The sequence below is a fragment of the Parasteatoda tepidariorum genome, chromosome 6, assembly GCF_982258835.1.
Source record: "Parasteatoda tepidariorum strain Cologne lab strain chromosome 6, Ptep-v5.0, whole genome shotgun sequence".
Lineage (NCBI taxonomy): Eukaryota > Metazoa > Arthropoda > Arachnida > Araneae > Theridiidae > Parasteatoda > Parasteatoda tepidariorum.
In genome coordinates, this window is record NC_141760.1 from 108,666,120 (window position 1) to 108,689,568 (window position 23,449).

At 30.8% G+C, this 23,449-nt stretch overlaps 2 protein-coding genes across 5 annotated transcripts in view; one reads left to right on the top strand and one right to left on the bottom strand.

Annotated features, from left to right (window-relative positions):
* LOC107437256 (long-chain-fatty-acid--CoA ligase 5) overlaps nt 1-23,449 on the bottom strand; it is a 371,824-nt gene that overhangs the window by 71,911 nt on the left and 276,464 nt on the right. The gene's annotated exons all lie outside the window — the stretch shown is intronic.
* LOC107442900 (aquaporin-7) overlaps nt 4,605-23,449 on the top strand; it is a 42,601-nt gene continuing 23,756 nt past the window's right edge. The window contains exons 1-2 of one of the 4 annotated variants that reach the window (XM_071178248.2): nt 4,693-4,817; nt 11,427-11,594. Coding sequence is in view for 3 of the 4 variants with exons in the window: in XM_043050035.3 (XP_042905969.1) it covers nt 4,734-4,817 (84 nt within the window). In the remaining variant the exon portion in view is untranslated. Of the gene's footprint in view, nt 4,818-11,426; nt 11,595-19,835; nt 19,964-23,449 lie in introns of those variants that run through there. The other 3 variants (XM_043050035.3, XM_016056580.4, XM_071178247.2) reach the window with 3 other exon arrangements.

Below are 23,449 nucleotides of genomic sequence, written 5' to 3' on the forward strand. Positions count from 1 at the left end.
AGCGAATTTTATAATTGTGTTCAAAAATTTTTCAATTCGCTTGAAAAACTCTTGAGATATGACGAAATACGCAAAAATAAAATTAGCATTAAGGGGTCCAAGCTTTTGAGCTCTCTCCATACCCAAACTGTAGGGATCATAATTCCCAGATTTCGACCTATTCGGATTTTGTCGGTCAGAAATCCGAATAGGTCGAAAAAAAGGTATGTTTATTCATAGAAAGTACATTTTTGTGTCTGATTTCGTAATTTAAAATATCGTCTGCTCTTATTAATTAGCATATTTGAGGTTACTCCCTCTAGTCATTGAGATTGAATCCTAGAACGAGAAAATCCGACAGTCCAAAGATATTTAGAGAGGTCCATGTTTTTTCTTTTCTTCTTTTGTACAACTCTATACAATAGAAACAACAGTTTAATTATAACAACCAAGCAGTTAAGTTGTTTTATTGGTACAAAAAACATTTGCAAGCTTTTGTGCCCAGTTAAGACTTGTACAGCTTTGTCAAGTACAAGTACAGGTAGCTCAGTACAAAGAAAAACAGCACGGAAATTCATCCAAGAGCAACAACGGGATTTGAATCCACTACCTTCTACACATATAGCGTTTGGTGGACAATACCTCGTCACCACGAAGTACCATTAAATTTATTTATTTATTAGTAGTAGTACATCATTTGCTGACTTATCGCCGTTGTGATGTGGAAGAACAGGTAGCATAAATATAGGTTCAGTTGTCCCATGTACACACACGCCCCACGTCTCAATCCCACATAGTTGCTCACTCACCTCTTAACGATTTAATAGCGAAAGAGTCAGAGTCAGAACACTCATTATTGTTGGCGGCAGCAGGTTATTTAGCATTGCTGTGAGTTAGACTAATATTATATAGATTTATAATTTGATATGGTTCAAGTTTGAGACTTCTATTTTGACTAAAACGAGTATTAGTATATGATACTTTTCGAGTAATCATACAGTCTATTCCCAAGACGTCACTGCGCATTTAATCAATTTAGTTTTCAAAATCATTTAATTTTCAACTGAGTGCGCCCTGCTCAGGGACCGATTAAGACAAATTCAGGCCCAAGGCCCACAAAATTTTCCCGGCCCCTAACAAAATATTTTGAAATTAAATTCCCGAAGAACATAGTCCTAATAATTTCTTTTATATTTCTTCTTCCTAACAATAAAAAGAATCTATTGAACTGCATGATTCAAGAGAAACATTCTAAGAAATTTTGAAAGCAGACAATTAAAGATTATTTTTCTAAGATAAAGTTTACACATCTAAATATTAAAGCAAAATATCAAACAACAAAATACTGTTGTATGAAAATAAAAATAGTTTGATCACAAACAATTGAAATCAGTGATTTTCTATAAAAGTCACGGATTAGCTGAATTGTTTTATAGATTGTAGCCTTCCATCTACAGCTTTACATATTTGTTGAGAATAAGAGTTTAGTTCTTGTTGACACTATGAGAGACTTTGCGAATATGCATGACAAATAAGACTTTCTCGTTGCATTTGCATTGCAAGCTGTTGTAGTAAGAATTGCACCAATTAAAATTCAGCTGTACTTTCGAATTTGATTAGTGCAATGCTTACACGAGTTTGGTTTATCACAATATAAAGAAAATTTGAAATAAAAAATGCCTTTTTTGAGAACAACTGTTTCTTTCAGTAATTTTTTTAAAAAAAAGTAATATTGTGACTTTTTACTAATTTTTGAGGCCTCCCAGAAAGTGTGGGCCCTAGGCCCGTGCCTATTGGGCCTAGGCGATAATCAGGCCCTGCTTCAACGTGATCAAAGGCAAGTAGCCATCAATGAGATATTTTTTTCTTCTTTTAAGCGGAAATTGTGTGTAAATGTGGGTAAGGATGTGACAGAGAGGCAAAAAGGGGCGATTGCGTTAGGCCGCACTCCTGGTCATACGGTGAATGAAGTTTGCTGGATTTGTTGGTGTTTCTATGCGGACTGTTAAACGCGTCTATAAGCAGTGGTGTAATACACGTGGTCACGAAAGACGTCGTCAGAATTGTGGTCGAAAAAAGATCCTACATGAAAAAGTTCCGAGACGTGTTTCATGATTTGTCAATGAAAATCGCTTCCAAAGCCAACAGGAATTGCATCAATTAGTGAATGAAGGTCCATCCCAAACTGTTAGTGAGAGAACATTGAGACGGCATGTAATGAACATTTGGAGTCGAACACCTAGTAAGAGGCCATTGATCACGCAGGCACATAAAGTTGCATGACTTCAGTGGGCTAGAAGTCACCGAACGTGGACAGTTGTTGACTGGCGAAATGCAATATGGTCTGACGAATCACGTTTTTGCCTTTATTCAAATGAAGCACGTCGTCGAGTGCTCCGAAGACCAGACGAGGCCTTACATCCTGACAGTGTGCAAGATCAGGTTCAAACCGGAGGTGGAACTGCCATGTTTGGAGGTGTTTTTCATATTATGGAATGGCCTGCCTCTCTGAGGTGGCCTCTAACATGAACTAACATGTTTATTTGAACATTCTGAATGATCAGGTGTTGCCTTTCAGTCAACATCTTCATGAAGAGTATGCTGCTGATACCCCTATTTTTCAAGATGATAACAACAAAGTTCATTGGGCTGGAAGAATATGTGACTGGTTTTATGAATACTCAGATACTCAATTACATCTCGACTGGCCTGCAAAATCACCTGACTTGAACCCCATTGAAAATTTGGGGGACAACGGGTAAAACACCTAAATCAGCATCCTCACAATTTGGTGGATTTGAATCCTCAGCGAGTGGCTTAAACTAGATTCGACGTACCTGCAAAACCTTGTTGTCTTACTTTCTAACCGAATCCAGGAATTAAATCAAGAAGTGGTGTTACACGTCATTAAATTATGTTTTTTATGATTTCTCTAATGGTGACCAATTTTTTGTCCGGTGTGCTTAGTATTGAAATGAGTTAAAAATAAATAAAAAAATGATTTCAAAAATTCGCCATTCATATACTGTAAAATATTCTGGATCAAATTTCGGTATAAAGTGGTATAAAGTACCTACACTTAAGGAGCATTATCCATAAAATCCATTTTACAATAAATTCCTCTTTTACCGTGAAATATTATACCTTAAAATTCACTTTTACCGTAAAATATTATTCCGCAAATTTTATAGTAATACACTGGTGGACAAAATTAAGAGATGGAAAGCATTTTCGCACATTCATTCGCACATGCAAGATACCCGCACACCGCTCCATATGTTTGACAATGGTTTCGTGAATGCCCAGAGGTACAGGCAGGAGGTCCTAGAGTCCTATGTGCGTCTTTTCATTGGCGCTGTTGACCCTGAGTTCATTTTTATGGACGACAATGCGCGACCACATAGGGCTCTCTTGGATGATGAGTATCTGGAAAGCGAGGATATTCAACGAATGGATTGGCCAGCCAAATCCCCTGACCTGAATCCTATTGAACATGCTTGGGATGCTCTTGGGAGAGCTATTGCGATGCGCCAACCTCACTCCAGAACCATTCTGGAGTTAAAAATTGCTCTGGTGGAAGAATGGGAGGGTCTTCCACAAGTCCTCCTTAACTCTCTTATTAACAGTCATACTCATTGTGCATGCTGTTTGTCTGTCAGGGGTGACCATACCAGAGGCAACACACGCTGTACAAGCCTCGCTTTTATTGTCATCTTTTATCCTTAAGTTCAGACTACATTGGATTTATTGGCAATAGGTCTTGCTAGTGAATGGTACTTTCATTTTTGTTTTGCATACTTTATTATCATGGAATAAGCTATATCCATACCAAATTTCATTTATTTATATTCAGTATTTTTTGAGATATTTGGGAAAATGTTTCCATCTCTTAATTTTGTCCACCAGTGTATTTATTTAATTAGAGATATTCAGTGATTTTACTGTAATTATTACTGAAAAAATTGCGGTATATCAGATTTTTTGTTCCGTAATATATTCTGGTAAAAATAGATTTTACGGTAAAAATCACTAGCACTTTGAGTGCCGGTATTGTTTACCGTAGTTTGATTTGGAATTTCTTAAAATGTAGTATTGTTTGTTTAATACAAGTGTTAATACTTGTATTATCATTGTTATTCATAGGCTTGTTTACTATCAGTGATTTCGTTCCTTTTAAAGCAGTATATTTGATTTTAATATATCAACATATTTTTTAGGTTGTGAAATTATTCCACAATAATGTTTCGTATGCGCAAAACTCACATGATGATTTTAATACATTTACCATAGACAAAAAGAACGTAGAATTTCGTTATACTGCAAGATTAAGAGAGAATATCATAAAAAAAAATAAGTATTTCCAAAAAGTTGAAATATCTCCAAGCTGGTAGGTCAACTGGCACAAAGTAAATTTCTATAATAATTACCTAAATTATTTTAATAAAAGTACATATAATTCTAAAAAAACAAACAAGAGGGCGCTGATCTCATCTATGAAAGTTGGGGCATCATTTTGACCAAGTGATCTGATTCTGAGAGGGAGAAAAAGATAGCAAGGATCAAATTCGGAATTTACTCAAACAATTATTTTTTTTCCCTATCTACTGGAAGTTCGTGCGTTTTTCTCTTAAAACGATTCCGATTAGATCAAGATTAGATCAGATTGAATTCTGTATCATCGATATTTTTTGTACATGAGATAGTTAGTTATACCTTTTATGCTGTTGCGGTTCACTCAAAAGTGAAGAAGCACAATGATTAACCAGAATACCATGAATCCTAAAAGCGATGTAATGAGAGAAACTTTTGCGGAATTTTTAGGAACTTTCATTCTTGTGGTAAGTTCAACTGTCATTTAATTTTCATAATTTTTAAGAAATACAAAATAATTAATGCATTTTTAATAATTTTTAACAAAACATTTTTAAGATTTTTGAATTTTTTTTTAAAATTTAAATAACGATATCTGCGGCAGCATTGTTGGTATACAGTTAAGAGATTGAAAAAGAGCGACAGGATATTAGAAAAATAAATCTATAATTTTTTTTTACTCATTAATCATAGTTTGAGTGGCAGGTCTTTTTTTAATTCATTTATCTGAATAATAAAATATAAAAATGCAGTTAAATTTCACATATTATTGATAAAATATTAAAAAAAAACAGCAACTAAAAATAAAATTACTAAATTCCTTTCATGCCAATGATTTATATTGATTATTAATATTAGTAAACAAATTTTCTTGACTAAATTAAAGCTAGAGAAAAAACAGTTTAAAAATTTCTTTAGATCTTTATTTAGAACTTTAGATTAAATAGAACTTTACAGCATTCTATTTATTTTCAAAGTTTAAACAATTGTAATTTTAGTGAAGTTTTTTCTTTATTTTTTAAAAAAGGCATGTTTTCCAAAATATTCACTAAAAATCCTTATAAGGTATACGCAACACTTCAAACATTTCCTCTCAACAAAAAAATGCTTTAAAAATTTCAAAATTACATGAAAGTGCTTTGAATTTCAAATTTCCGACTTAAAACAACCATACCAAAACCATATATTTTTTGTAGTTATCGTAGTTTTATGTTACAAATTTAACCTTAGTTTCAAAGACTATCGTTAAAAATACAACTTAGTTAAAAATATATAAGACTTTAAACTGAAGATATAAAATTAAAAAAGTAAAATATTTTTATATAATTCGACAGTATGCTCAAATGAAAAGTATTTTCCTATAATTATAAGTTGAAATCAATAAACATTCAAAAGTTAAAGAGCTTTTCTATTAGACTCGAGTAAATAATCGCTTTTTTAACCCCTTAATCATCTTACTATTTTCAAGAAAATGATCATAATAGTGCCTATTTTTTATACGAAAAAAATTATATAAAAAAAGGTAAAATTACATAATTTTAATTTTTTTTTGGCTTGACATATGTACTCCATATTTCCATGTAACTATAAGTACTCCATAATATACACAATTTTTAAGAAATATTTTTATCACAGAACACAAACCAGATGTATTCACAGAAAACACAATCATCTGAGATAAGAGTACGAAATACATATCAAAAATACACATACAGCCAGACAGCGATTTTTTTCGAGGAACCAAGAACATTTTGGTGATTTCTTCGTAAAATAACCTCTAAATAGCGAATAAAGAATTTTCTACTTAACGAACTTTTCTTTGAGATCCACTTTCCCTATTTCCCAAAATATTTCAGAACATTTCAAACTTGTTAACGCATTTTATGGACGAAATAACCTCGAATTGATTTTCGAAGCCATTTCAGTTTTAGAGAAATCAGCAAAATCTCTTTACCTTTTTGTTTGCATTTCAAACGAAAAACTCAGACAAAATTAACGGTTTTTATCAGCAGCAATTAAACTTAAGAACTTGTTTAAGTATGTTTAAAATTACTTCTATAATAAAAGGCAGCTATAATTTCATACATATATTTAGCTTTTTTTAGTTGAAAATGCATGTAACATGATAGTGTAACACTGCATAATGTTTTGCTCTGTTCTTGCTTTCCATGCAGATGTCTTTTATGATTAAGATTGATAAAATGAATATTAATTAGTAGATACTAGTTTACAAGATAAAGTAGTATCAATTGCTATTTTAATTCTGTCTACTGTTTATGAATTAAAATTTTTTTGTGTTCTTTAAGTATTTCAAAAGGTGATATTATATTTAACGAATTTTCCATTTAACGAACTAATTATCAGGATTTAGCAACTTCGTTAAATAGAGGTTCGATTGTATTATAATAATGCTAGTTTAAAAAATAAACTATCTTCTGTCGCATTAAAAAATAATCTGGTTGAGCATCTTGTGTCTAAATGAAGAAATAAAAAAAAATCCGGGCACAAGAGAGGGATATATTTAAACCTTTTTGGTACATTACTTTTGAACGTTCTAGCTCGGAAATATCACGAGTACTAGATATAGGAGACAAAAGCTCACTATCCCTTGATTTTAACGGAAGTAAGAGGAAATGGGTTAATAGTTATTTTCTATTCGCAAATTCTACATGCTGTTTTGTTTAATAAACTTTTGTCAAAATTTTGAAAAAAAGTTAGTTGAGATTTAGGCAAAATTTCTTGTCTGTAAGTGTATAAAAACGGTGTTTGGAGAAAACGCCAGTTAAGGTTTACGGATGCTTATTTTATCCATACATTTCCAAAAGTGCTAAATCTTACTACTTTTTAAAAGTATCAACTTATTCTTTTAAGAAAAAGTTTTCATGTGTGCATGCTGTCAAAAACGCACACACACAATATATACAACTGATATATTTCCATTTACAATTATTTAAATAATTAAATTTATGATTTTTTTAAAATTTTTTTAAAGGTTTTGGAAAATTTGTTCAGATTATGACATATGCCTTTTAAAAGATTTTTTTTATCTCATTCACCATTTCCCCGATGGTGATTCTCTCTATCATCGGCAGATGGCAGCACAATAATAGTCATTTATAACTACTGAATAATAGGAATGTGTTGATTTATGCTTATCTGAGCTGAGAAGTTTATTTTATACAATTTCATTTAAAGTTTTTAAAAAAATGAAATTCTTCGCAATGGTTTGATTTATCTATAATATGTTATGAAGGGAAAAAAAGGTTTAAAATGCGCGAATAAGGATGAGAATGATGCTAGCACAATTCCCTTGATCATTGTGTAAAATAAAGTATCAAATAATTGATCGAAATTAAAGTATTTTTAATTGAATTTCAGTAATATTTCTATTTTTGCGTGCTGCTTTATGATATCCATAATAATAAAACATCTAAATCAGTTAGGATGCAAGTCAGTTAGGAAAACGAAACTTAAAATTTTTTCCATTTGTCCAGTAAAAGTGTGATTCAAATTTAATTACTCAATGCAATCTTTTTTTCTTCTTCTTTGAATAGAAAAAATTGTTTTAAAAATAGCAACGAAAATTGAAAACAAACACTGTTTATAGGGCTATAAATCTATCACCCGCATTTACGAAACTGACGGTCAAAAAATAATGAAGAATATTTCGACTCGTGGTCAACGTTTCTAAATCGGAGTTTCGGAACTGGGAGTTTCGCCTTAGGTCAGAGCCACACTCCAAGGTTATCCTGATAACCATAACACTAATATTATTCTTCCTCAATCTACTTATTTAAAGGTATTGCATTTTATCATAGGCGAGAGATTTGATTCAGCTGTTGTTTTGACAACAGAACTGAAATCAGCTCGGACTGAAATTAGAGATATAATTATAAATAGCAAAAATAATCAAGATTTCTTTTTTATGTACAGTGAGCAAAATAAAAAAAGCGGATCACCCTGAATAACTTTTAAACTAATGATCGGATCTTTAAGTGTTAGGACTCAATCTTAAAGATTCGAGGGAGTAATTTCAAATATGCTAATTAATCAGTGCAAGCGATATTTTAAGTTATGATATCAGGTACAAAATCGTACTTCCTCTGAATAAACATACTTTTTTCACAAAATAAAAATTGAATTTTTGACCCTCGGAATGTAGGGTTTTAGTCGCAACCTGGGAAATGGGGTCTCAATAGTTTGGTCATGACAGCGGATTAAAGTTTGAACCCCTTATTGTTTATGGAACTCTCTTTTTGCGTATTTCAGCATATCTCGTGAAATTATTAAGCGATTTGAAAAATGCTTGCACACAATTATTAATTTCGTTCTTCCGGGTATAATTCCAGACAAAATATAAATTCTCATAAATATTTATTATTTTATTTAGTAATAGTCGAAAACATTTTGAATCTTAAAACATACAATTTTTTACATCATTTTAAGGAACGTAATTTTAAACCACAAAATACAAAATCTGAGGGAATAGTTTCTGAGAAATGGAATTTTAAAAATAATGCTTTTTGAAAATTCCGTTTCTCAGAATTTGTTTTCGTTCAAATTTGGTAATTCACCATGTAAAATTGCATTCTTTAAAATGACGAAGGAAAAAAAAAAAAAAAAAAAAAAAAACTTTATATTTTACAAATGTGTACCTTTTCGATTGTAATTATATAAAATAATAAATATTTAGTAAAAGTTACATTTTGCATGGAATTGTCCCTGAAAAACGAATTTTAAAATTGCGTGATAAACTTTTTCAATTAAATTAAAAAGTTCTCAATATATGATTACATACGGATAACGGTTAGAGTCTCCTTGCCGTCGGGTTAACCATGGAAGATTTCCGTGATTTTCTTTTTCACATAACGTGAATTTGAACTATTTCCATCAACGGAGGCTAGTTTTTTTTTCCATCGCATGATCTAGGAGTTACCTTATCTTCTTGGTTGGGTTCGAAACTACGAGGCGATTGAACATTGAATGTCGTACACCCAAATGCGGTTCGATTGCTCAACGCCTTTCATTAAATAAAATGACCCATGCCTTTAATCACAATAGATATTTCAAAATCTTTTCATTTCTTGAAGACTTAAATTTTAATTCAGTAACTTGAAAAATCCGAACCATTTAATTCTATTTTAATAATCAATTACCCGAAATGATGCAAATTCTTTTTAGTTGCTATTCGGCGATCAAATAAATCGCCAATCAAATAAATCGTTTAACTACTCTATTAATTTAACCACAAAGTTGTCGCTTTTTCTTTAAATGAAAAAAAAAAAACTCCCCTTTATATAATGGCAGCTAAGAAAAGTATATGACTTTGACGCTATTGCCCAATGTTAAGTTTCTGTGATAGATTAATTTTGAAAGAAATAGAACTTGAATGAACAAAAATTATGTCACGATTATTTTATGTCAATCCATTAGGAACTTAATGAATTACTTCTTGACAGGTGCTTTTCTTCTAGCTGTATTCACTATACACAGTTCTCGTAAATTACCTTCGCGTGAATGTAATAAAATTAAATAAATCTTTATCGTTTTGGATTCTTATTTCTGGGGGATTAAATTCATAATATTCTACACTAGCATTGCCAATTGGGTGTATTATTTCGATGAAAAAGTTTTTCGGCCCAAAAAGTAATTTAAAATTGCACTAGAACATGTAAATTAAGGTGAAATAATAACTTTAATATCCTAGTCAATAAGTTTTAAATACTTTTTAGCAGAAAAATATACTTTAAATTGTAAGGCAAATTTTATTTAAAATTACTGTACTTTTAAAATTTTTTTTAATGCTACTGAAAACTACAATCAAATAAAAAAATAAGACGAAACTTTTTGGGTTAAACACAAATTTTGCACCAACGTCCTGAAAATAATTTTTATATATGTCCTTTCGTAAACATTAATTGAAGATATTTATAAAGAAATGTCACATTTTAAATATTTTTTCCTTTTTATAGGGATTAAAATGCACAATATTTTTTATCAATTTAAACAGATTTGTTTAACAAAATGGTGTTACAAAAATATTTATATTAAAATATATATGGTTCAGGTTTAAAATTTTCAACTTTCACTTTTTGAATGGAAAGTTATTGCAAAAAGCGAAAAGTTGTCTTTACACTTAATCAGAAATGTTTTTTTGTTTTGTTTTTTTTCCAATTTTTTTTCTGTGGCTTGAAATTGTTCCATAATAAGCCCTTTAATTTGACCTAAGTTCGAAATAACAGTTGTATACAAGTTTTTTTAATAGCTTTACAGGATGTTTCATAATCAACGCTCTTGCTATATATTTTTAGAATTCTTGGCAAAATGAAGTAAAATAGTATACACATTGGAGGTCTCAATCTTATAGTTAACTATGGGAAAATAAGTATTATTGAAATTTAACAAATATCTACTGTCCAAGGCGGGATTGAAAGTATTGAGTTCAGTTTTATCGGCGAATGAAGCTTTGAAATATTCTAAAAAAGGCTTTTTAATTCATTTCGATTTATCCCATATTTGTTACGAGTTTTGACGTTTTTACAACGGTAGCATGGAAAAATCACATAAAATTACATTCTATATAAAATTACAGGCAAATTCTTACTTTTTTTTGAAAAAAAATCAAATATTTTATCAATAATCCTTTATCTAGGAAAAATATTTTTTTAAAATCACTTCTTACAATTTTATTTTAACTGCATCAAAATATAAGATATGTATATCTTTCTAACCTTTAATATAAGTATTTTATAACAATTATTGAATTCAAGAACCATTCAAAATAAATATTAAAAAAAAAATCTTATCCTTTCTTCAATTGGATACTGGTAAGTGACGTCAAGCATAGGTCAGCCAATCAGGTTTGACACACGCGTGTAACGTCACTTTTTATTTTAATTTTATTACCAGCGTTGAACAGCCGACAAAATTTTGAATCTACGACTATCAATGTCCAATTCCATAACTTTTGTAATTTTAAACCCAACCCGGAGAACAAAGGAACTAGATCAAGCATTGGTATAAACAAGCATCCGTGGAGGAATTTACGATGTAATTATCCCGCCTTTGCGTTACAGGAAGAAGAAAACCAAGAAACCCTCCAACTGTTAGCCCAATGGCAAGAGGATTCTACCCCATGATCCTGAGGATATTTTATGACAGCAATGTGGTTGGAGCGAGTCAGGAGGAGAATTCATATCAATCAACCACCCATCGCTGGGATTTGAACCTGGGGCACCTCATGAGTAAGCGAACGCTTTATCCCTTGCACTACCGCTGTTCACGAGAAGTCGCTAACAGATATCACGCTGAATCAAACGCTTGATGTCACTTGATTCAACGTGGTAATAAACCCAAGCCTTAAAGCTACAGTGTTAACACGCCTTGCAATACCACGTGATTCGACACTACCATGTGGTTTAGGGATAATAACACAGTAGAAGCCTGTAAAAAAGAAAGATTTTTTAATGAAATTTGAAACGATTATGATTAACTTAGCTTAATACATTTTTTTATCATGTTGTACAGTGTGCAAAAAAAAACAAATAAAAAAAAAAAAAACGATCAATCTGAATAATTTTTGATCTAATGATCAGATCTTCATGTTCTAGGACTCATTCTTAATGGTTCAGGGAAGTAACCTCAATTATGCTAATTGATTAGTACAGACGATATTTTAAGTAACGAAATCAGACGCAGAAACGTACTTTCTCTGAATAAACATCATTTTTTTCAACAGATTCGGATTTTATTATCACCAAAATATAGGGGATAGCCGCAATTTATAATATAGGAAATATAGTCCCCATAGTTTGGTCAGGAGAGCGATCTATAGTTTGGACCCCTTAATGATAATTTTACCTTTTGCATATTTTGCTATATCTCGAGAACTTTTTAAGGGAATTAAAAAATTTTTGCACTCAATTACAAATTCGTTTATCCTTGCAAAAAGTAAATGTTAGTAAATATTATTATTTTATTTAATAAAAGTTGAAGCAAATTTTGAATGGTAAGGCATAAAACTATTTAAATCATTTCAAATTATTTAATTTTTCATTGAAAAATCCAAAATCTGAGTGAAATCGGTTGAATGGCTCCTGAGAAACTTAAATTTTGATGAAAGACTTCTATAAAATTGAATTTCTCAGAAACAATTCGACCGATTTCACTCAAATTTTCCATTTTGCCATGTTAATTTTTATAATGTAAAACGATGCGAGAAACTGCATTCCTTGCAATTCCAATTTTTTTTCGTCTACTACTAAATTAAATAATCAAAAATAATAAATATTTACTAAAATTTATTCTTCACATGGAATTATCTTTCGATAAACGAATTTTATAATTTTGAGCAAAATTTTTTTAATTCGCTAAGTTCTCGAGAAATTGCGAAATACGCAAAAAGTAAAAGCAACATTAAGGGGTCCGAACTTTGGATCGCTCTCCTGACCAAACTATGGGAACCATATATCCCAGATTGAGGCTACCCAATATATTTTGGAGGTCAGAAACCCGAATCCGTTGAAAAAACAGGCATGTGTATTGAGAGAAAGTACATTTTTGTGTTTGATTGCGTAACTTAGTTACAATGTCTTCCTCACAAATTAATTAGCGTATTTGAGGTCTTCCCTTCTAATCATTAAGAAGGAATCCCAGAACTTGAAGATCCAATCATTAGATGAAGAGTGATTCAGGATGGTCCGCTTTCATTTTGCAATACAGTCGAACTCGTTTATAACGAGCTCTGATTTAACGAGAACTCGGATTTACCGAGGGAAACGAGAATATTTCGTTGGATCAATGTTAAGTCTATGGAACAGAAGTCGCTTTTAACGAGCAACACTCGGTTTTAGCGAGCAATATTTTTCTGTCTTGCAACCTTTTTTCTCATCTTTCTAGTCTTTCTGTCTTATCTTTTTTTCAAAATGATATGAAATGAGCGAGTTCAAAGTAAGCTGACAAACTATTTTAAATATCTAAATTAATGAAAAAAATAAATGTTTTGGTAAGAATCTTTTCCTTTATTTTATCTTTCTTTAAAGACTGTAGCGCAACTAGAAATTTTTTTGCTGGTTGGGGAGTTAGCTGTCATTAAATTAAGAAAAGTTTTTAATTAAATTAATTAATGTAATTAAAGTAAGTAAGTATTAATTAAATTTTAAGTCAACTCAATCATTTGACCTCCCAAGCCCACCCCCCCACTTCTGGTTGCACGTCTGCCTTAAGGACCCGTTTATTACGAGCACTCGGATTTAACGAGTACATGTTACGGTCCCTTTGTGCTCGTTATAAACGAGTTCGACTGTATACATATTTTAATTTTCATTATGTTACGAAATCAAAAAAATTAAAAAAAAAGTAGCTCTGATCTAATATATAGTTTATAACTTTTTTTTAAAAAAAAATCATCCATAACTTGCTGAACTCATAACTTGAAAAAAAATCATCGAAATTTGATTCCATTTTGATTTTTTTTTAAACTTTAAGAATGTTGCTCCCCAGGAATTAAAAATATTTTTTTCTTCTTTCTTACAAAATAGCTGCGTTTTGAGGAAAAAGACTTAAAAAATGACATAAAATTAGTTACATTTTTGTGGATTACTAAAAACCAGTCAACCCAATTTAAAAAAAAAAAAAAAATCCCAACGTGCAGTGAAAACTATACTTGTTGTGAACATTTTGAGACAAAATTTGTTGTAAATCGGTTGAAAATTGCAGTAGTTAGAGATAGAGAAACATACTTTCAAGTAAATTGCGTTGAAACTTTTTTGTGTCAATCATCCATATACAATGCATCAATATCAGGTCCATAAAGATAAGATAACTGAGCTCACGGGTCCATATAATCTTTCAGGTCACTGCGCGCCCTATGCCACGCGCTTGACATATTACGCTATAACTTTTACATTTTTACAAAAGTCATTTCAATATTTTGATACAATAATCTTAAAGAGATAAACTATCAAAAAATGCAATTTCTTTTGTTTAAAATTGTAGTTCTTAATTGCTAGTACCTAATTGGCGCCGTGACGAATACACCCTATTTTTAACTCAAACAGGCAATTTTTGTGAATACCCAAGACTGGTATGTTCGTGCTGTAAATATAATTTGGTGGTCGATTTAAAATTTAGAAGATATAATTACCAGCTTTGTGGGTAATAATATGCTGCATTAAACAACTATTTGATCAAAGTTTTCCTTAAGGATTAAACATGGTTTTATTATTATAAAATAAAAAAACAATTTAATGAGCAGAAATACTTTGTTAAGAATGCATGGGTATTAAGAGTCATACTTTGTTAAAAATTCCACATTCAAATCACCAGAACTATTCGCCAATGATGCAATTAGTTTGGTAATTCAAAATAAACACCGTTTAGCTTTAAAAATTATTAAAATAAAACTGTGTTTTAAAGTTACGTATGCATTATTTATAAGAAGTGTCTATATGTAAATGAAGTCTTAAAACAATTTCTACAGTCGAACACCGCCATAGTGAACATGGTTTATAGCGAACTCCCGGATATAGTGAACGAAATATTCGCCCCGTGCTTTGCTATACACATATTAAATACATTACTTTTTGTGGATGTATGGGAACGAAAAGAAGAGAGGAAATTGGATATTATGAACTTTTTTTTTTTGTCTTCCACTGATTTTTTCTTCTTCATTTTTTGGTAATTTTGAAATTTCCACATAAAATACATATACCGATTTTTAAAACCATCTATTGCGTGGAATGTAGCCATAAGCATTTTTTCTTATTTACTTCTTTTATCTCAGTTTCCCATCTCTAAATAAAGGACATCCCCTAAATTTTTTGTAATCAAGACGAAGAGTAATAAAAAATAAAAGTTAACACATTTTCTGTTACTACATACTTTTTTTTTAAACAATTTTTGTATTTCTTTTTATGGGTTATTTATTTAAATAATGCGTAATAAAGGGGAGCAGTTCGGAAAAAAATGAGTTAAAATTGTTTACAGTACGGATATAGTGAAATCCCAGTTATAGCGAACCATAATTTTGGTCCCTTAAAGGTTCACTATAACGAGGTTTGACTGTATTACATACATTAGCAATTTTTTAAAAAAAGCTGTCCAAATTTAAAAACGTTTCTATTCGAATGTCGTCTTTTTAAACTAACAACTCTTAAATGATAAATGGCTCAGTTTAAGAAATAAAACTAAATTTCAGATACGAATAACTTTACTTTTAATCGAAATAAATAATGAAATTTTTTATTTATTGCCCAGCCAATACAATCATCAAATAATATTAATAATTCAAACCAGTATTCACTATTATTAACACTAGGTTTACGGACGTTTCTTATATACCTATCTCTACGGACACACGTCAATTTGACGTATGAAAGAATTGTGATTCTTAGTTTAATAAATTCAATTGAGTAGATTTTTATCCACCACTATTTCTAAATAATTCGTAGGCCTATATAATTTACCACTTCATATTTAAAAATTTACTTTGTTGTTATTTACCATTTTTTTAATTATTTTCGCGTGTCCGGAGCAGTTGGCATCTCTGCACTTAAAAATGAATGTACGTGTATACTATAAGAAAAAAATGAAGATATATATTTATGAAATATTCTAGTATTTTATGTTTCAATACTCGAACTAAGCAACTGAAACCTTCAAACACTGACACGCTGACATCAATTGACATTCTGCGTTTGTTCTTTCCATTATTACTTATCGGCAACAGTTGTTTATCACTTGTTTTATTTGAGATAACGAATCGAAGTATTGTCGGCACATTCCTATTTATTATTGATGCGATGATTTCTTATTTACTTAAACTTCATGATCGCGTCAAATTGACGCATATCCGTAGAAATAGGTATACCACATAGAGAATTTCAATATTTCAACGTTTTGATGAAAATAGCATTTAATATATATTTACTTCGATCAATGGTTAAAAGTCATTACAAGAGATAAAATAAAAATTCAAACGGGTTTTATAATTTTCCTTACAAAAGTCGAAATCCGTCAAAATGACGTGTCCCGTAAACCTATGTTAAGAAGAAAATATTACCCAACATTCATAGGTATATTTCCGGGAATCAGAACTCACTTATCATAACAGTTGGAGTTAGTTCGTATCTTTTAAGTAAAATTTCAGTGACAGAGATTAATTACAAATGTGTATTTTAATTGATAAATTAATAATAATTATAATAATTACGATCAATTTCAGATATTTGTACCTTTTTAATGATATAAAGTAGATATTTTAAAGTCAAAGTTGGAAACTGAGATCGTATTCAATGCCTAAGCATTGTATACAATACTAAAACCCAACCCGCAATATATGAAACTAGGAGGCTCCGCCCCCTGCTCGCTGACCCTCGCCAACCCCCGAGAATTGCTACGCAATCCTATGTGGTTCACGCCGTGTACCATGGCTCACTGCGCTCGCTCGCCAATGAACACAATGTTCTAGCACAAAGACATAGTATATTATCATCAAAGACATAGTATTTTATCATCAAAGACATAGTATTGTACTTATGTAGAAGAATTCTATCAATGTTCTTATTGACTTTTAAAAAAGTATATTAACTATTTAGATTGTACATGGCGAAAAAATCAAAACATTAGCTAAATGAGAAACATATTAGCAAAATAAATTATCAAATATTGCAGTTACTCACCTAAACTCAACTAAATGTGTATAATAAATTAGTTAATGCTAGAAATTATGAAAGTTTTAGAAAAAAAAATTGTTATTTAAAAATATAAACTTGAAACCCTAACTTTTCCTTGTGAGATAATAACCCTCAAAAAGTTTTTCATTTTCAAGAACACAAAAATTTGTTTTATCGCGAAATGAAATATTTTTTGGTGATCAGCATTATTGAAATCCATTTCTACTAGTGGGCTGTGCCCCCTGTTCGCTAACTCTCGCCAACCCCCGAAAATTGCTACGCAATCTTATATGGTTTGCTTCGCAAACCAAGCTCGCTTCGCTCGCTACTAACTTAGGTACATTGCAAATGAACAAAATTCTAAGAATTCAAAACAATCATTCAAATCCATATAACAACTTTTTTTTAAAAAAAAATTACATCTTTTTAGTAAATACTAAGTCATTAAAATAAATTTGAATTCAAATAAATGACATGTAATTCGTTAAACCTATTAGAAATGTGCTATAGTATAAAATCTTAAGATAAAATTTCCAAAACTGATATCTCTTTAAAAAGGTTAAAATTTTGGCCATAATTAAGTCTATTAAAAATTTAAATAAGAGAAATTGCAATGGAAAAACCCTGCATAAACAAAACATTGAATTTCGGAAGAAATCTCGTTTGGTGAGAATGCTCTCTCTTGTCAAAAAATACAAAATAAACTGACCTCAAATAAAACTTCAAGGACTTCGAATCAAATAATTAAGGAAACTACTATCACGTTTAATATAAAAGGAAGATTTATTAACTAAACAATAAAATTACAGCATCGCAGTTCCAAAAAACAAATCTCATACTCACTCAAAAAAAACAATTTACCTTCTAATTAGTCACCATAGCAACCACAAAACTCTTCTCGTTACCATCTATAAACTGATATATAATAAATAAATTATTTAACAAAAAATACGATGCGCATAAGCACATAATATTTTACCCTCTGGTTATTTCAGTTTCCGTTTTTAGAAGCGCTATATGTTGAGCCACCCAACCTAGATTTGGCATGTGACATTTTTAGCGGCAATTATTGGTTGATCTTCTAGCGTTGCCATTCGGAGAGTTGTAATGAGGCTTTTTTTTATCGCCGTGTAAGAGAAATATATATATAGATATTAATTAACATTTGTGATTAAGTACATAATATTTTAGAACAAAATAAGGATGTTTTACATACAATAAATTAAAATGCATGGCTGTTAGCATTACCCGAGAAATACCACGTGGAGGTCGCCATGCTGCATTTCTAATCGGGGAGTTTTGATTTTGGCAGTTCCCCTTGCCTACTGCCAATAGAAGTTTCAATTAAATTTTTTCCAAAAAACATTTTTTTCTGCAAAGCTCTTAGAAATTAATACTAAGCATTTAGAATTTCTTCGAAAACACAATTATAGATTTGGCATCTTGGAGCAATTATTGAAAGGCCGTCAAATGACTTAACTCTTGACAGGCCAACATAAAGTTATCCATGACTAAAAACTTGTTTAGTCAATACTAAACTGATTTTCTCAAAAGTCTAACTATGTGACTTATTTAAAGTCATGGAGAAGGCCAGCCTAATTAATTCCTAATTGAGTTTAAATTAAATATTATCATGTTTTTAGGGCATGAAACTGAATTGAACAACCTGATAATGCTCACTCTGGTTATTGTTTCCTTTTCTAAAAGCGCTATATGTTGAGCCACCTCATGTGACATTTGGCATGTGGCATTTTTAGCAGCAATCATTGGTCGATTTTCTAACGTTGCCATTCGGGGAGTTGTAATGAGGCTTTTTTTGGTGCCGTGTAAGAGAAATATATATATAGATGATCCAATATTTTGCACGTTGCATAAGCCTTGTTTTCAAACTGAAGTGACAAATCTGAAAAGTAAAAAGAATGTAATTATTTTGTACTTTTTCATTCAAACTGACGAAGAAAGTACAATGCTGGTAACAGTTTTAATTTAGTGATTGTGAGTTTATGACGTTTAGTGGAAGAAAATATTATTGAAAACAGTTTGATTGTTTTTGGTCGCACTTTTACCAAAAGAATTAAAGTAATAATTACATATTCCACCGGGCATCCGAAAACAGCCAGGTAACAAGTGAAGCTTTTACCCGGTGCCAGACTCAGTAAAATGTTTGCCCTCGGTACATCGCTAAACAGTACAAATGAAGATTTTTATATTTATATATAAAATATTTCTTTCCACCTTTTTAAGAAATTAAACATGAAGTTCACTATCATGAGATGTCTCCACTTTTTAACGAAGTAGATGATAATCATTTTGCATCGTTTATCCTTTATCTTATACTGGAAAACAAGAATTAATTGGTTTGAACAATAACGTAGATCGATACTACTTCTCAGATAGCCTAAGTACAATTCTAAACTTTGAACTAATTAAAAAATATATTTTGCAATCAATTTTCGTCACCTAGGAAAATATCAAACAAAACGAATAAGAAGGAATTATGCAACTTTTGGCCACATGATTTTTCAAAAATTATTTGATTGATTACCTAATTTTTTTTACCGAGCTTTATTTTGACCCTTTCACATATCAAACAGCATTATTTTTTAAATACACATTATTAAGGCTATACATTTCAGAAAACTTTTTCAAACCATTTTTCAGTTAAAATAATTTTTTTCAGTGTCATACATTTTAAAATGTATGCATATTTGTTTTTCTATTTTCTCCAAGCGTCGACCGGCCTGTGTAGGGGGCAGGGAACTGTCCTTGCATCAGAAAGGTTCGGGGTTCAAATCCCGGGCAAGGAATGGATGTTTTTCAATCTCTGTACTGTCTATCTTTACTGTGGGAGCGACGCTGGCCCACCTAATATGGTGCCCTTGAGCTAGAGGCCAACAAAATCGCCCTGTATATGCCTGAATTGACGGATGTTAACACAGGTGGGCATTAGAATTTTTTTTTTTCTAAGTGCTTAATAACAGTGTCTAATAAGAAAAATATTGCTTGCAATATCGTTTTTATTAGCTCAAATCTCAGAATTTTACAACATTTTAATTCGAAGTTATAATAGTTTGAAATGTTTTATATTAGTCTGTATCTTTTTCACCTGCTTAATAAGGGTCCCGAGATTCCTAGCATCAGTTTAAAAAAGTTTGTAGGTTATTAATGGGTCATAGTACCCAAAAAATGACAATATCGATGTTTATTTTATTGCTTATAATAAAACTTCAAACTATTTCAAATGCAGTGAAAAAAAATCATCTCTTTATCTACATTTAAAAAAAAGTTATGAATGATTTTAGATTGCCCTTAAAACAGAAACTTGATCAGCAAATAGACTTTAAAGTGGTTTTTCTCATAGATCATTATTTTGTGTTTTAATCTTAATTAAATCCCCAAGGAATTTTTTCTATTTAAGATAAAGCTTTGAAGTAAACTTTTTTTATCTTAAGTATGATACACTTATTTAAACTGTGCATGGAATAAGCATTTCATGAGGTATTACTACAATTTTTACAGCATGTTATATATACTTAACAGGAATTTCTAACTTTTTTTTCTACATTTTTACAAAATAATCTATTAAAAATGTTCTAATTGATATATCAACAAATGGATGCACAAAATTGTTAAGATGAATATTGCAAGCACAAAGAAAAAATTTGTTTTTGAAAATATGTTAAAATAAAAAAGCCTTTAGAGATTTAAAAATATTGAATTTTTCAATATCTTTTAAAATTATAAAAAAATAAAACAGTTTAACTATTTTTTGAAGATAAATTATTGATTATAGGTTAAATGAGCATGTAAAGCATTCACAAAATGAATGATTATACTTTTATTTAAAAAAAAATCTTTCAAGGGTACTGTCACTCCTTAAAACCTGTACATTTTATTTATGATAGTTTTTATTGTAAATGTTATTTCCTTGTAGTAAAATAATGTTTACTACTCTAGAAAGTCTTTATGTAGGTCACTCCTAATACAGCTATTATTTTTTGGTTTTTATCTATTGGAAATCTTTATGATGATCTTTTTTACATACAATTTTGATTTGAAATAAGTTTATTTCAGTTCGACAACAAAAGAGTTCAAATGAATTTTCCCACAAATGAAGTTTATCTTAAAATTGATGTTGAGGGGATAAAAAAAATATCAGGTGTGTCAATTTACACAGAGTTGTCACAGAATGGAACGCTTTGCATATGATAGATACAAAGAAAATTCATACGAAACAATTAACACCCAGTTAATGGTACGAAGTTAGCCCAGATGGCTGTATCGTCCCAGGGCTAAAGAGAATAGAAGGGCTGGTTCGCTCCTTTGAAGTAGCTCTCGCCGCGCCAATCCTCTGATTTTCCATAGTGACGTCACTTTGGCGCAAAGCTCGCACTTTTACTTCAAGAACGGAGCGCTCGGCTTTACTAGCTCTAACTAATATTGGAGCATTTCTTTTTGCGAGATATTCTAAGACATTTGTTATTTTCTATAATGACTTTCCTCAGTTTTTGCAGTGAATTTACAAGAGTTTAAAACTATTATCGAAATGCCAGTTTGCGCGATTGCAACTTGAAAAAATTTTGATAGAAGAACAAAAGGAAAAAATATAATTTTCCGCGTGTTCCCTAAAATAAATGAACAACTATGCAAAGAATGGATTTCGAAATGATGCAGTTAATATAAAACAGCAATACGTTTATTCTGTCGTTAAGAACTTTTATAAAAATTCATTATCTAAATTCGAAACCGCCTCGTTACTTCAAAAAGAAAGGCAGGTGAAAAAAATTAAAAAATGGATAAAGTCAGAGAAAATTAAAATGCAAATAAAAAGTATAAATAAAATATATAGTATATAGTTGGAATTCTCCTAAATTATTTTGTTTCAGTAATTAGCGTTTAAGGTTGATGTTTCCTAATGATTAAGTATGAACAAATTGCTATTAAAGGCATATTTTAAAATCAGGGATTCTAAATTTAACTTAACTTATTATTATAAAAGAATATGTAGATATAATGTTTTAATTACGTAAAGTTTGAAAGCTAATAACCAGAAAAAGTCTAACTTATTTTTACAAAGAGAAAGATGCAAAGTTATCATAATATCTTTGCTTGCGATCTCCGAGATCTGTGGACACAGTGACGTCATGAGGAGGGAAATAGTAGCTTCAGCTCTAAGAGCGGAGTGAACTAGCCCTTCTATTCTCTTTAGCCCTGGTATCGTCCGGGCCAACTTCTTCGATAATTCCCTCTCGCAGCCATTCTTTAAATACTGCTTCATAATCTTCTAATGTTTCTGATTTCTTTAAAGACTCAACGCAGTTCTTTAATCTTCTTTCAGCTACACTTCTAGAATCAGGCCAAGGAAGATCCACGGAAGGTTCCTTTCATATCTCCCATCTTCAAGTTCCTTTATATTGCGATTAAAATGGTCTTCGGCATCTCTTGCAACCACTTGCTTTTATCCACGAGCCGTTTCTTATTTTAGGAATTTCTGTCCGAATTTTTTCCGGATCATAAACTTCAAAATTACAAAAATAATCCAGATTTAAATTTCTCAAATTTTTTTTATATTTATCATGCTGATGTGTTCTTTGCAATCCACCGAAAAGACAATGATTTAAGTTTTCTTGCCTTATTGGTTTGTAACCTATTTTATTTATTGTTTCTTTTAAAAGATACGACTTTTGGGTCCCCGTGTCTATCAATCTCCGTATAACGATTTCTCTTTGTCTGTTTATTAAGCAAATTGTTACAATTGCATTAATACTTCCGGATTGCAAATTAAAACCATACTTTCTGCTTTACTATCTGTTTTCTTTTCCGGACACATAAATGCATAATAACGTCTAAAACATACATCGCATTTTACAAAACTCCTGCATTTTTCAGCCGTATGACCAAATCGAAAATAAATAAAGCAACAACCGCTCCTCTTTAAAATATCCATTTTCTCATCTATTTATTTATTTCATTTTGAATTCCTTACAATCCCATAAATTATGTCTATAGTTATAGCAAGAGATACATTTTTTTTAATTATTATTACTCGATTCATTTAATAAACCTGACGCTGTTGATATGCGGTTTTTTATTTTGTTTATTCGAATTCTCGGCTCCACTGCTACGCTTTGAGGAGGGAACATTCTGAAACTCGTGTTATAGAGGATGTGGCTTTTTCTCGGCTAATTACATCCTTTTTAAAATTTCTAGGATCTCTGATACTTTCCACTCGTCATCATTGCTATATTCTTTAGTTATTTCTAACACTATATCTGAGGGAAATAATTTAATAAGTATAGGACAGAGTAAAGCCCCATAATTTTCTTGTTCAATTGCCAAAGATTCTAAATTCCTTATTTCGGCTTGACAAGAATCAATAAGTTTTCTTAATGAAAAAATATCTGTTGATTTTTCTACTGGGGTTA